The sequence below is a fragment of the Sphaerodactylus townsendi genome, unplaced genomic scaffold (genome assembly GCF_021028975.2).
Source record: "Sphaerodactylus townsendi isolate TG3544 unplaced genomic scaffold, MPM_Stown_v2.3 scaffold_18, whole genome shotgun sequence".
NCBI lineage: Eukaryota > Metazoa > Chordata > Lepidosauria > Squamata > Sphaerodactylidae > Sphaerodactylus > Sphaerodactylus townsendi.
In genome coordinates, this window is record NW_025950341.1 from 3,598,409 (window position 1) to 3,612,911 (window position 14,503).

The 14,503-nt window shown below is 43.0% G+C and overlaps 1 protein-coding gene across 2 annotated transcripts in view; it reads right to left on the reverse strand.

The window, feature by feature from the left end:
- The window catches only part of DHX9 (DExH-box helicase 9), a 30,936-nt gene that overhangs the window by 9,339 nt on the left and 7,094 nt on the right, over nt 1-14,503 (reverse strand). The window contains exons 1-11 of one of the 2 annotated variants that reach the window (XM_048482492.1): nt 13,232-13,355; nt 11,983-12,029; nt 8,624-8,760; nt 6,422-6,511; nt 6,146-6,307; nt 5,928-6,005; nt 4,155-4,346; nt 3,118-3,259; nt 2,198-2,280; nt 1,212-1,368; nt 477-577 (exon numbers count right to left, since the gene is read on the reverse strand). In XM_048482492.1, coding sequence (XP_048338449.1) covers nt 477-577; nt 1,212-1,368; nt 2,198-2,280; nt 3,118-3,259; nt 4,155-4,346; nt 5,928-6,005; nt 6,146-6,307; nt 6,422-6,511; nt 8,624-8,760; nt 11,983-12,013 — 1,173 coding nt within the window. In that variant the 5' untranslated portion in view covers nt 12,014-12,029; nt 13,232-13,355. Of the gene's footprint in view, nt 1-476; nt 578-1,211; nt 1,369-2,197; nt 2,281-3,117; nt 3,260-4,154; nt 4,347-5,927; nt 6,006-6,145; nt 6,308-6,421; nt 6,512-8,623; nt 8,761-11,982; nt 12,030-13,231; nt 13,356-14,503 lie in introns of those variants that run through there. The other variant, XM_048482491.1, reaches the window with a different exon arrangement.

The following is a 14,503-nucleotide window of genomic DNA, read 5'->3' on the forward strand; positions in this document are numbered from 1 at the left end:
TCAACCAGAGAACTAGTGAACTAAGGTAATATTACCATGCATCTCCAGCACTAGAGATAACAGTGAGTTCCTGGTAGTGAGGGCGGTCTGCAGCATATTGTATTTTTAGTGCAGCCTATTCTATTTTTAAATCTGCTGGAAGCTGCCTGGGCAACATTCTACTAATGAGGCAGGTTATATATTTTTTGTTAAACTGATGAGTTTCCACTGCTGGCTGACCTTATTTTGGGGCTGTTATTTTTTTCAGCTCTAGCTGACAGTCTCCCTGTTTACTGTCATTTTGTTGTTATTGCAGTTGCCTCAGGAACCACCAGACTAAGCACAAGATTTAAACATTTCAGGCAATATTCTTTTGCCGGAAGCTGCCACAAGCAGTTATGTTGAGAGGCAGGGCAACAATAAATATTATTATTTTGGTTGTTGTGAGTACTGATGACATTAAAATATAATAGGGAAAAGAACCTGCAGTGACATACATCATCATCTTCTCCACCTTCGTCATCCTTATCTTTCTTCTTCTTGTCCTTTGGTGGTGGAATGAATTTTGTCATCTGAATGCAATCTTCCAGAAAATACTCTACAACAGACAAAACGTGGTCACTGTAGGGATTGTATCAGCTAACTACACTGAAGTGTCAAATAGAGGCTCCAATTCAAAGTATTTCAGATTTTTCAAGATGAAGCCCTACTTCCCTCAAATTTAAAGATGAAATGGAAAACATGATAAAAACAATACTCCTAAAGTATTTTGGGTTTTCTGAGTTGTATGGCCATGTTCCAGATGTTTCACCTGCATCTGTGGTTGGCATCTTCAGAGGATCATGATGCAGGCAAAACATCAGGAGAAAATGCTACTGAAACACGGCCATACAACTCAGAACACCCACAACACCCTGGTGATTCCAGCTGTGAATGCCTTTGACAATACAATACCCCTAAATCTTGTGTGTCCTATGTGTGACTCCACCCCTAGAACAGTGCAAAAGTCCCATCTACTTATTAGACACACAAAATTAACAAAACTGGATCTATCTGGCTCTTTGACATCTGCAACACAATCATGTACACCGCATAAATACAACTAAAAATAATTTCACAGCATGACAATTTTACACCAGGACACACTAAAACCTAAACAACATTGTTTTGAGCAAAATGAAAGAAGACAAACAGGGCAGTTTCCCCAAAACTTTCCTTGGGCAATCATTCACCTTGAACAGGGTAAGTTCTACCATAGACCTCAATGATGGGGCAATTGAAGAAGTATTCACAGAACATGCTGGTATCAATGGTGGCGGACATGAGGACCACTCGGATTTCAGGGTAGGTTTGAACAACATCTCGCAAAACTACCAACAGGAAGTCAGTCTGTAGAGAGAAACAGGTTAGGGTTGTTTTTTTAATGATGAGAACGTTACTGAATCTCAAGACTAAGAAACTATGGACATATTACACAATGCTTCAGTTGCTATAAAACTGAGTGAAGTGCTGACCTAAATTAAAAATAAGCAATATTAATATGAACTGGAAAGTTCAAAATGCTTTACATAGGATATAATATATTTACAATAACTCTGTAGATCAGTAGTTTTTTGTCCTCAAGTCACATCTGACTTATGGTGACTGGTGGGATTTTCAAAGCAAGAGATGTTCAAAGGTGGCTTATCATTGCTTGCCTCCACAGCAGTGCCCCTGGTATGCCTTGGAGGTCTCCCATCTAAATACTTGCTATGGTCAGCCCTGCTTAGTTTCTAAGATCTGACGAGATCAATCCAGCCTGGGCTATTCAGATGAGTATTACCCACATGCTGAAGTTGGGAAGGAAGGAGGTCAGATAGCTGAGGATGGAAACATGCATTGGAAACAATATTAATGCAACCTGGTTTTAACGCTGCAACTACATAAAGGGTTAGACTCTGTTTAAATTCAATGCATGGAAGCACAACTTACTAACCTTTTGCCTCTCAAACAACCCCCAAATTCTGCTCCGGGGGACAGGGCAAAATGAGGAACTGCAGGTCTGCCACAGGAGGGAGGAATCCCCCCCCATCAATGCATGCAGATCTTTTTGACCAGATTCAGCCCAATGTACCCATGAAGGCAGAGAACACCGTGGTATAATTTGTTTTTTTCACCTCACGACAACAACAAAACCTACAAGGAGAACAAGATGGTGACCATTTCAAATCTTACTCACATTAATGTCCCTCTCATGGATCTCATCCACAATCACATGACTGATTCCACGGATCCCAGCTTCCAGCTTCCTCAGGAGGACGCCTTAAAGAAGCAAATCTGCTATTAGGGAAGGCAGTTATCAGGCATGTAGTCATTTCACCAAAGCTCTCTGAGAAGGCCCTGGTCTAGGACAACTGACTTTATCAAGGGGTCTGGACCCAAAGGGCTTCCTTCCCAGCATGGCTATTTCCTTCCCAACATACATGGCACCCAGTCTCTAGCTGATTCCCCCCCATAAAGGGGAAAAGTGAGAGCAGGGGGAAAAAAATCCCATCTCCACATCTCCTCCTCACCATCATCAAGATTTGGCACTCACCTCATCTAATTTTAAGAAGAAGAAAAAGAAGAAGAGTTTGGATTTATATCCCCCCTTTTTCTCCAGCAGGAGACTCAAAGGGGCTTACAATCTCCTTGCCCTTCCCCCCTCACAACAAACACCCTGTGGGGTAGGTGGGGCTGAGAGAGCTCCGAGCAGCTGTGACTAGCCCAAGGTCACCCAGCTGGCGTGTGTGGGAGTGTACAGGCTAATCTGAATTCCCCAGATAAGCCTCCACAGCTCAGGCGACAGAGCTGGGAATCAATCCCGGTTCCTCCAGATTAGATACACGAGCTCTTAACCTCCTATGCCACTGCTGCTCTTAAAGAGCACAATGATTGAACATAGTGGAGGAAACATCTGCATTCTCGTATTACAGGCTTCCAGGACATCCAGATGGACATCCAGAATAAAATAAGTTTCTAACAATCTCAGTACTTCCTTACACTCTTTACAACCAGGGTAACAACACTAGGGGTTTTTTCTTGTTTGTTTTGTTTGCTTAGCTCCACAGGATCTCCCACCCCAGCTCAGAAACTATAAAACAGAAAAGCAGAACGCACCAACCGTGCAGAACATCACACTGGCATGGGGACGGGGAAGCACTGATTCAAATCGGACACTGTAGCCGCAGCTGTTCCCAGGTTCTTCTCCCCTTTCATAGGAGACCCGTTCTGCCACAGAAACTGCACTGATCCTCCTGGGCTGTGGGCAGGAAATGTGTAGAGGAAATAGGAAAACTGCACCAACTCACCAACAGAAGTCCTTTTTGACACATCTACTGTAGTTCTGGGACTGAGACTTGCCAACAGACGGGCAGAAGATCTCCAATATCTTGATAACCAGATGCCCAACAATTTGATTTGCAAATCTGCAAGTCTGTGTCATGGCAGTGATTAAAATTTCATGCTGGCATTTCAAGGCCTGAAACACTGCCCCAGGCCTGAAACACTGCATTTATCATCATAAAAACCCCATTCAACACGGCATCAAGGAAATGAATGGGTTTGTCCTGACTCCTAGATGATCAGAGCACACACAAACAACTAATGCTACAGCTCAAAATCATAGCTATGTCGTGGCCATCTTGGTGGCTCCACTGATGTCAGCTGCACATCTAGTGCTTGTCAGGGACAACCAACACTGCCAAGGGAGGCTGGACCCAAAGGGCTTCCTTCCCAACATGGCTATTTAAGGGCCAGAGGGGCAGAAGTGAAGCAAAAGACCCCTCCAGAAACTGAAAGGACAGGAACCTCCCAACCAGCTTCACATAGCACAGCAGGCAGCAGCACCTGGGACGACATCCTGCTTTCTTTGAACAGGCCTGCTGGTGAGGTGAATGGAAGGAGTCAATTTGAGAGTCAGTTCTCTCTTAAGCAAATAAAACAGAGTCTACCAGTATCAGGGTAATGGGAAGATCTCAGCACAAGCTATACCCTAGGAGAAACCAGAGGAGCCATTGCAGTATAAAGCTTTCCACATATTGCAGTATAAAGCTTTCCACAACTAGTTTGCATGGGTCTCTTTATTGCCAATGCCTTGTAGAGACTACAAGGATGGCTAGGCATAAATCAATCAAACAAACAAATATGCTCTTCACCTGAGTCACAACGATGTTGCACTCTGCAGCTCTTCCACTGTGGATACATTCATCCAAGATGTATTGTGGCACCTGCGTGGTTTTGCCACAGCCAGTAGCTCCACGAATGATGACAACAGAATTATGGCGGATGGCTCCCAGAACGTCTTGCTCAAACTTCTTCACAGGCAGAGTATCCCTCTCCTGGAGAATCTTAGGACAGAAAGCAGGTCACCATGAACACCCTGCAATGATTACCAACCTAGCTTCTGCCAACTGGTTGAAGCCATCCCTACTGCAAGTAGCATCCTCTGTCTAGGGTTCACTCACCTACCCCTTTTTAAAGATAATCAGGGGAAGGGGGCAGGGAGACCTAGTTATGCTTTCCTCCCTTTGCAGACAACAACATTGGAACCTACAAGCTTCCTGAAAGAGGTAGAAATTAGGGAGGGCTTCATAAGTTCAGCTTCCCTGCTCCTGGTCAAATGTTTTGCCAAAGAACCTGCCTCCTAGCAGACAGAGGAAAGAGTAATCAGTGCACAGACCACTGGGCAGAGTATGACAATGGCAGACAGAGGTGCTGGAGAAAGAAGAAGAAGAAGAAGAGTTTGGATTTATATTCCCCCTTTCTCTCCTGTAGGAGACTCAAAGGAGCTTACAATCTCCTTGCCCTTCCCCCCTCACAACAGACACCCTGTGAGGTGGGTGAGACTGAGAGAGCTCCAAGAAGCTGTGACTAGTCCAAGGTCACCCAGCTGGCATGTGTGGGAGTGCATAGGCTAATCTGAATTCCCCAGATAAGCCTCCACAGCTCAAGCGGCAGAGCTGGGAATCAAACCCGGTTCCTCCAGATCAGAGTGCACCTGCCACTACGCCACTGCTGCCTCTCTCATGAGATGAGAAAGGCATCTCATAGAGCAGGAGTCTGCAACCTGCGGCTCTCCAGATGTTCGTGGACTACAAATCCCATCAGCCCCTGCCAGCATGGTCAGTTGACCATGCTGGTAGGGGCTGATGGGATTTGTAGTCCACGAACATCTGGAGAGCCGCAGGTTGCAGACCCCTGTCATAGAGGGAGCTGGGGATGTTAAGTCTGGAGAAGTGTGGGTTAACAGGGGGACATGATAGCTACGTTTAAATATTTGAAGGGATGCCATGTTGAAGAGCAAGCTTGTTTTCTGCTGCCTCAGAGACTAGGACACAGAGTATTGAATTCAAGATGCAGGAAAACAGATCCACCTAAACATTAAGAAGAACTTCCTGACCGTCAGGGCTGTTCGACAGTGGAATTCACTGCCTTGGAAAGTTGTGCAGTCTCCTCCTTTGGAGGTTTTTAAACAAAGGTTGGATGCGCTTTGATAGTGTGTTCCTGCCTGGCAGGGGGTTGGACTTGATGGCCCTCATGGTCTCTTCCAACTCTATGATTCTACAGGTTGGGCTTGCTAGCAGACCACTCTTATGGTTTGGCTCTCCACTTCTAAGAGTAATGTAATTTCTAATCATTTCCAGGGTCAATCTGAGGGGAAGCCAAAACAATCTGAGGGGAAACCAAACTAGGGCTCAAATTTAGACAGCAGCCCTTTTTGTAGTATTTGGTAAGTTTTATACCTTGTTCTTATGCACATCATGTGCTGTCTTTTCTAATTTGGCTCCTGGAGACCACCTGTCCCTGTATGAATTCTGGCTGAAAGAGCAGTGGTTCTACAGCATCAAGATTCTCAGACTCCATCCTAGCAATTGAGGCTCATCCAACAGAAAAAATCATTTGTGCCACCAAATCAATATCAGACTTACTTTCTGCAATTCCTGATCATTTTCCAATTGATACATAAGGTTGCCTTTTATGTCAACGCTTATCTGCTCTGGCGTGGCCTGCAATGGGAAAAAAGGCTCTATTTTAGGAAATATATTTCTTGAAATCTGACACAGCTAAACCACAAGAAGCTTCAGTCAAGGGGAAAACAACAGAAATCAGAAAAAAGCTGGTCAGAATCTGCCACCCATAGACTTACAAATGCCAGAGGACCCTCATCAATATTGCAGCTTGTCCATGGATTCCAGTTTGATTGCGGAGGTGACCATGGCACAACTCCCGTTTGATTCTGTTTTTGGGACGGTTCAAAGTGGGCCAACTTCCCAATGTTAAGGACGGCAGGGGAGCTGGGATCTTCAGGCTACAAGTCAGAGAAATAAAGGTTGGACAAGTGAAAACTGGCCAAATCTAATCTGAGCAGGAAAGAAGGAAAGGAAGAGAAGGAACAAAGCATCATACAGAGTGTGACACTCACCGGTGAAACAATTTCAAGACCCATGTCGTTGACAAGACTTTCCAGCTGACTACCCAAATCAGAACTGAGATTTACTTGATAAGGTTCTATCTGCAGAATTAACATGAGTTAGTATATTAGAAACACTCAAACTGAGATAGATAGCAAACACTTACTGAAACAGTAATATGCTTACATGAAAGAAAATGATGGAATATTCTCAATGAATTAAAAAAGCCACAAGCCCAAATATGAAATATTAAACATCTAGAGCTGGTCTTGTTTTTAACAATTACTTTTAGGTGCCAAGTTCCCAACACTGCATAAATGCTAAATTATACAAAACCTGAAAAACAACATTGCAAATCCAACAACAACAAAAGTAATAAAAACAATATAGATACCTTTTACTAGCCAGTATGAATGATATTAATAAAATGAGGAAGACTGAGCATGGAAGTACTGATACGATATTGCCAAAAAGAACAATTTCACCCACTGAAATTAACAGCATTTAGAGCAATGTGATTTTGACAGGATCATCCCTTTGATAATTATAATTAGCGTGCCCTACCCTGATCTGCTCCATAAGGAAAAGGGTGAGAAAAGAAATAGAACAGGACAGAAATCCATCTTTAAGATATGCAATGACCAAATGTTAAGCCAGGTAATACCAGCCTGATCCTGAAAAACAGCCCACAAAGGCTATCAACTTCCGAGGAGTCTTCGCTAGATTGGGAACATCTTCTTAGCACTTTCTTCTGTCACTCGTTTCAGTTCTTACTACTTTAAGTTCCTCACCCAGCTGCCCATGTATCCATCTCAGTTAAGAGGATTAGAACACTGCAGCAATTTCACAGCCTCTTCTGGATTATGATCCTTGGAAAGGAGGCGTTTTCACATGAAATTTGCCGAAGTGACCAAGCTTGGAGGTGACATCAAATGATTTGGAATGGTTAAAACCAAATTAGACTATGAAGAGCGCCAAGAAGACCTCCCCTAACCTGGGCGAGCGGGCAACAAAATGACACGTTCAGCATAAGTAAATGTCAAATGATGCACCCTGTAGTAAAAGTCCTTAACATTTACACTGATAGGATTTGACATGAAGTGACTGATCAGGAAAAAAGAATCTTGGGAGTTGTGATACATAGAATCATGCAAAAATCTCTGGAGACCCAAAGCGGCTTACATTCCCCTCCATTCCTTCATTTTATCCTCACAACAACCCTTTGAGGTAGATGATACTGAGAGTATGGGACTACCCCAAGATCATCCAATGAGCTTCCATGGAATGAATGGGGATTTGAACCTAGGCTTCCAGATACTAATCCAGGGGTCTGCAACCTATGGTTCTCCAGATGTTCATGGACTAAAAATTCAATCATGCTGGCAGGGGCTGATGGAAATTGTAATCCATGAACATCTGGAGAGCCATAGGTTGCAGACCCCTGGACTAGTCTGATACTCTTAACCACCACGCTGGCTCTCTTCAAACAAAATTCAGTTATGGATTTCAGTATTATTATTGTAAAATGGATCTTTTAAATTATTTTACTAATCTCTTCAGAGGCCTTTGAGGACTGAACAGCAGGACTAAAAGAACAGAAAACTGAAACAGAAAATAAAAGGGTACAGAAAAGCTCGATAAACATGATTAAGTTTGTAATATTTGCCTTATGTGAAAAGATTTGAGACTGAAACTTTTCAGCTTAGAAAAAAATGACAATTGGTGTGTGATACATTGATAGCTATTCAGTTTCTTTTTTCTTTTAGTCTCTTTTTTTTGCCATCAAGTCACAGCTGACTTTTGGCAACCCTGTCGGGAGATGCTCAGAGGTGGTTTGCCACTGCCTGCCTCCACATAACAACCCTGGTATTCCTTGGGGGTCTCTTTCAAATACTAACCAGGGTAGATCTTGCTTTAAAATTCACAGATAATAGGTCTGTCAATTGCTATTAGCTACGACAACCAAATGAGACCAGCAGTATACCTTTGAAGTTGCTGAGAGTCAGCAACAAGGGAAGGTGTTGGTCTCTCTGCCCTTGCCATAGGCCTCTAGGTCATCTGGCTGGCCACTGGAGGAAACAACTTTAGATCACTGGTTTGATCCAGGAGGGATCTTCTTATCAGGGATCGTTTTTATCAGCAGCCCAACAGACATCTGCAGCATACATATACAGGAAAAGCAGCAATTACAGGGCACTGCCCAGAGGACTCACCGATTCACCTTCCTTCTTCTTGGTCTGCCCAGTGTAAGGCTCAATGATGTTCAGGTGATAGAGCTGCCTGACCAAAGACAGAGCACAGGACTGTGCTGCCAGCTTTTTGTTCGAGCCGTGCTCACGAGCAAAGATTCCTGCAACACAGAAGCACTTAGTAGGATGGCTGCAAGACAAATGTGTCTGATTCTCTTCTTTCTTTTTTTAAAGGACTAGCACTGTCACCACAGCAAGTAAATATTGGGAACCTGAAATTTCGCCACCAGTCTAATTGCTTTATAACCAGATTACAGATCAAGGGGCAAACATTGAGAAGTGGTTGACTACAGCATCTAAGTTGAGTCTGTGCTATCCTGCTCAGGGTCCTGTACAATCAGCCACCTCATTCAGAGGCATTCGTCATTCAAATTCTGATTTATACAACAAAAGACAGAGAAAGCAGTTGGAGTGAATCTGTCATCCAATACGTGAGGTTATAAGGCTAGGTACTTGAATTGGGTACAGCACATGTGAGTGCGGTGAAGACAGGTGACACACCTGACAACAGAGCCCCCAAAGGCAAAAGAAACCATCTTATGCCTTCCAGCCAAGGTCTGACTGCTTATCCCAGTACTTCCAAAGAGGCAACACAGGTATGGCTTGAGACATGGAAGAGGATCTCATAGAACTGTGTACAACCCTGGGTAAATGCATGCAAACCTGTAGAGCAGGTGGCTGGTGCTTTGGTGGAGGTCCTGAACGGTTAAGTAAATTTAGTAACCTGCCTAGCTAATAAGGACAAGTGAACTTCTAAGCAAACTGTCAGTTCTTCTCAGGTGGGTGAAGTTCAGAAACTAATATCCAATAGTGGATAGTGGATAAGTTCCAAAACACAAAGATATATCACGCTAATACACAAGCCTCAATATAAAGTGCACAGTGCGTTTATTGTGCAAGTGTGATTCCTAAATATCCACTTATCACTATACCTAACAGACTACCACTATTAACTATTGCCTAATTCTAACACATAACAAATACTTATTACCAAACATACAACACTCAGGATTTAATTGCTCAGCTTGAGGCTATGTATTGCTCTCCTAATATTACCCTTTTGACCATGGATGTGGTAACACTTTATACCAATATCCCCCAAGAAGAAGCTCATGGTATACCAGAGGAGGTACTTAATAACAGAACTGATCCACATCCACCTACTCATCTTTTAATAGAACTAGCAGAAATAATACTTAAAAGGCCTATTTTTGTTTTGATAATTATTATTATGCCCATAATTTGTGGGGCCAATATGGGATGTGGGATTGCACCAGCCACTGCTTTCTGTACATGGACAGGCTGGAGAAGACTTGTTTCTGTAATCCCCAAGTGAACCCTTTTTGGGATCATATCAAACTTTTCAAGCGCTTTATTGACGATGTGTTAGTAATATTTTCAAAATTAAGGGCTAACACCATTCTCAATGGTTCCTTGTATGTTTCTATATTTAATTATATGCCTTAATTGTATGTTATGAGTAAGAGTTGTATGTTTGATAATAAGTATTTGTTATGTATTCGATATAGGCAATAGTTCATAGTGATAAGTGGATGCTTAGGAATCACACTAGCACAATAAACGCACTGTGCACTTTATATTGAGGCTTGTGTATTAGGAGGATTTTTTTGTTTTTTTGAAGTTCAGAGACTCACAGAAAAATAGACCTACAAATGATCAGAGATCATGGAGAAAATGATGTGGCTAAATCACTCTTAAGTTTCTCTGCTCACAGCTACAATCTTGTGACAGCAACTCCTGAATTTGCCTGTGTAAGATCTTTAACACACCCACTACTGTGCCATACAGTCCATTAAAGCTGCATCACACAACTGGGTGATTATGTTGGGAAGCCCAAACCAGCCTTCCTCCAAAGCTCCTGTCTTTTAAGAACCACCCTCCTGGATGAGACCAATGGTCCATCTGGTTCAGCATCCTGTTTCCTCCAGGGATTGACCTGGTGCCCCAAAAGGGGCTCAGAGACCAAAGCCCCTCCTACACTGCCCCAAATAACTGTCATCCAAAGATTCAATGCCTCTGAACATGGAAGTCTCATTTAGCTATCATGCTTCCACAAAACATCACTCAGTCCTCTGAAACTCCCCTTATAAAACCTTTAACATAAATGGAAATAGCTCAAGAGCACAGCTGCGTTGTGTATTTCAGGCATGCTGTCAGCGGAGATGTGGTGCAGCTGAGACTTGAGCCAAATCTCTACGGAAATGTACCATCCAAGTGGAGAAGGAATGCCTCAAGGTCTTCTATTGAGAAGAGTTCACAACATTCACTGCAAATGCACATGTAGGTCTCCCGATGTGAACATTTTCAACAACCGAAAGACCAGCAAATACAGCATTACCAGCCTCCTTTATAAAGTTATCTGGAGGCAAGCCAAATTGGTGCAGAGACCAGAGTAAGACCACGGAAACTCAGGTTCAAATCCCTATTTGCCAAGAATCTTTCTGGGTGAAATTGAGCTGACCTTTCTCAGCCTCACCTATTTCACAGGCTTGCTTGAGAATAAACATGCAGGAGGAGAGAACCGTGTGCCCCAGTCTAAGCTCTATAAAGGATGGATGGGGCCAAATATGCACTAAAAAATAGGTCACCTGCTTTCAAAAAACCTCTGGAGAAGTTTTAACGTACAAGAATAGGAGAAGCATATGGAGCACACATTTCTAAACAGGTCATTTGTATGCAACACTTGTACTACAGTGTTCTCAATCACTTCCATGCCACCTGCTGCATTTACCAGCCTTCTACCAGGTCAATGAGCACCTAAGCAGAGCAAAGGCCATCTCCCTGACTATGAACAAAGACAATTACTTCATGAAGAAGATGAAGAAGAGTTTGGATTTATATCCCACCTTTCTCTCCTGTAAGGAGACTAAAAGTGGCTTACAAGCTCCTTTCCCTTCCTCTCCCCACAACAGACACCTTGTGAGGTAGGAGGGGCTGAGAGAGTTCCGAAGAACTGTGACTAGCCCAAAGTCACCCAGCAGGAATGTAGAGTGCGGAAACACTTATCTGGTTCACCAGATAAGCCTCTACCACTCAGGTGGAGGAGTAAGGAATCAAACCCAGATCTCCAGATTAGAATCCATCTGCTCTTAACCACTACACCACGCTGGCCAGAAACCAGGGGGCACCAACCAAGATACTTTGAACCACCCAGCCAATTCTTTAATGCTGTTTTATGCTACGCAGCAAGTCTGAAACAGCAAGTCTATTTATGCTATGCAGCAAGTCTGAAACAGAACATGAAACACCTTCTGATGGAGTCTGTTCAAATCATGCCCACCCCCAATAATATAAATACTTACTTCTGGCCAGTTGCTTGACATAAATGGTCATTTCTGCAATAAAGCTCCTGAATACATACAAAAAAAACAAAGAAACCCAAGCCAACATTAGAGCTTCTAGCTTTTAAGGATGATCAAGGTAAATATGCTCAACATTGCCACTTCCATTATAAATATGGGTTTAAATTGATGAAACTGTAAAATGGGCACAACTGTTTGCGAACATGCACGTCCAGCCATACCTTATGGTTATGACAGTATCAAGATAACCTCAAGGTCTTCTGAAGATCAGAAGACAGCAAATGAACTCAGAAACTCCCAAATAATACAAAGGTCTTTAGGATACTCTGAGAAGTACACTCCAGTCAAGCCAAAACAGAGCTCTGCAGTATTGCTTTACAGAACAGAACCACATTTTATATCATCCATACACATGGAGTCTCAACCTTAAATACCCCATTTAAAATCCTGCCTCAGAAGTTCTGTTCCCAATCCAGGCTCCTTCCCCAACAGGAGCCCAAGTCTGACTTGACTGAGAAGGTGGGTAATGTACATACCTCTCCCAACACAGGCAACATTTGTGTGAACAATATATCTAGGAAAAATGTATCTAAGGTTGTGACTGACCTCCAAACCAACTATCCGTAAGAACCTTGTTTCAAGTGTTCTGGGATCTGTCTGCAAATAGGAATCCCTTTATTTGGCAAAACATACTCTGTTTTTAAACATCTTTGAAAATTATGCAAAAGGCTTCCTTAAACAAGGCTGTGTTCTTAAACATGCTCATCTTACAGTGGGAGCCATTGCAATCCACAGAACTTTAGATGAAATCCTAAAGACTCATAAATACAGAGCCTGTCTCATTTAACCTCAGCGAGACTTGCTACTAAACAGGCACGCAAGAAAATCGGGCTGTTAATTACGCAGTCCAGATTAGTCTAAAAAAGGGATTTTCAACATGAATTTGAAGCAGACACCCAGGATCAACGCTGCTAGATACAATCTGTTTTAAATCCTTCTTGAAATGTTTGTGAACAGATTCTAATTGTGCTTTCATGAGTTTAAAAGTTACAAAATGCAACCCAGAGTGTCAACTTGGACTTTAAGCGATGCAGTTCTCTTCCATCAGTACTTCAATTTTAATATTTCTACTAATGCTGCAGGAAGAAACACTGACATCCCTGCAAGATCTTCATGACTCACTGCAAACAAAAAACACGTTAGTCAGAGCTTGTTCTTCGGCCCCTTCCTAAACCACCAGTGAACTGACCTGCAGGCACAGCGGCTTCATGAGTCAAAAGGCCACTGGCTCTCAGGGACACAACAGCCACCCTCTCATTAATGACACCGATGCCGGTATGTTTCTCAGCCAGGCTTATATTCAGCACTCAATTCATTGTCCTCCACCTGGGGGGGGAACAGTGACACCAGAAGTCAATTTACAATAGATTCCCATGTGATTGCTTAGTTCAGCCTAAGCAGCAGCACATGTGTGAACGAGAAAAAAGCCTCTGGTGTCACCGTCACCCACCCCTTTCAGCATGGAACTCGGGTTGTAATGCTGCTGTGGAACTGACTTCCCGTGCCACTTTTCATGAGAAAACCCTGTCTTGAACCCCAGGAAAACATGCTTGCATTTAATAATTGTATACTGCCAGGTGTTGTTTGCGGCAAAGAATCTCCAATCGCAAATGTTAAGACTTGAAATAAGAAGAGAAATTTTGGATGACGTACAAGTGTCCTTAACAAATAGCACCTGTGCCTTCTCAATCAATCCTGATTGAAGTAACCACAGCCATCCTTGCATGGTAATCAGAACATACCCCATGTCTGATCTCCCACCCTACTTTTTGCTTCACAAACAGTTTTGGAGAAATCTAAACAGAAGGACATAGCAGAGCATGTTTCCAATCCAATGTTTTCTTCTCTGAAAACTCAAGACTGATCCGTCCGAGCCCTCCTGGGAGTAATAAATACTACACCCTGGAATGCTCTCTGGGAAAAAAAAATCAGCAAGCAGGCTAAGAAACATACCGTCACCCAACTGCAACTTTCATCAAACAAATGGATTTCTAGCTTTCTATTCCAGGAGCAGCCTTCACTGCAAACAGCAACAGCTCCCATAGCTACAGTGGGGGGAAACAATCTTCTGAACTCAATTACATCCACGAGGACTGCCAGTTCAACCAACCCTGCTCCTGAGTCTTCAGAAATGGCCCAATATGCAGAATTAAGCAGGTGAAGTTTCTCCTGATAGACTGATGCAGGAAGGTTCGCCTGCTCGATTGCTACAGGTCAAACTGCTGATAAACATACAGGAGCAGAGCCAGTGGGGAAGGGGAAGCCCTACTGTCAATGTTTCAGGTGTGCAAAGCCTGAATGGAATCCCCAATGGAAGGTGGAAGAAAATTTTTTTAAATGATATACACTTAAATTGAGCAACTGAGACTTAACAGTTGAAAGGGCATTACCAATATGCAACACATGATATATGTCGCTTATCTGAACAGCAGCTGTACCTGCAAGACAAGCAACTGAAGCT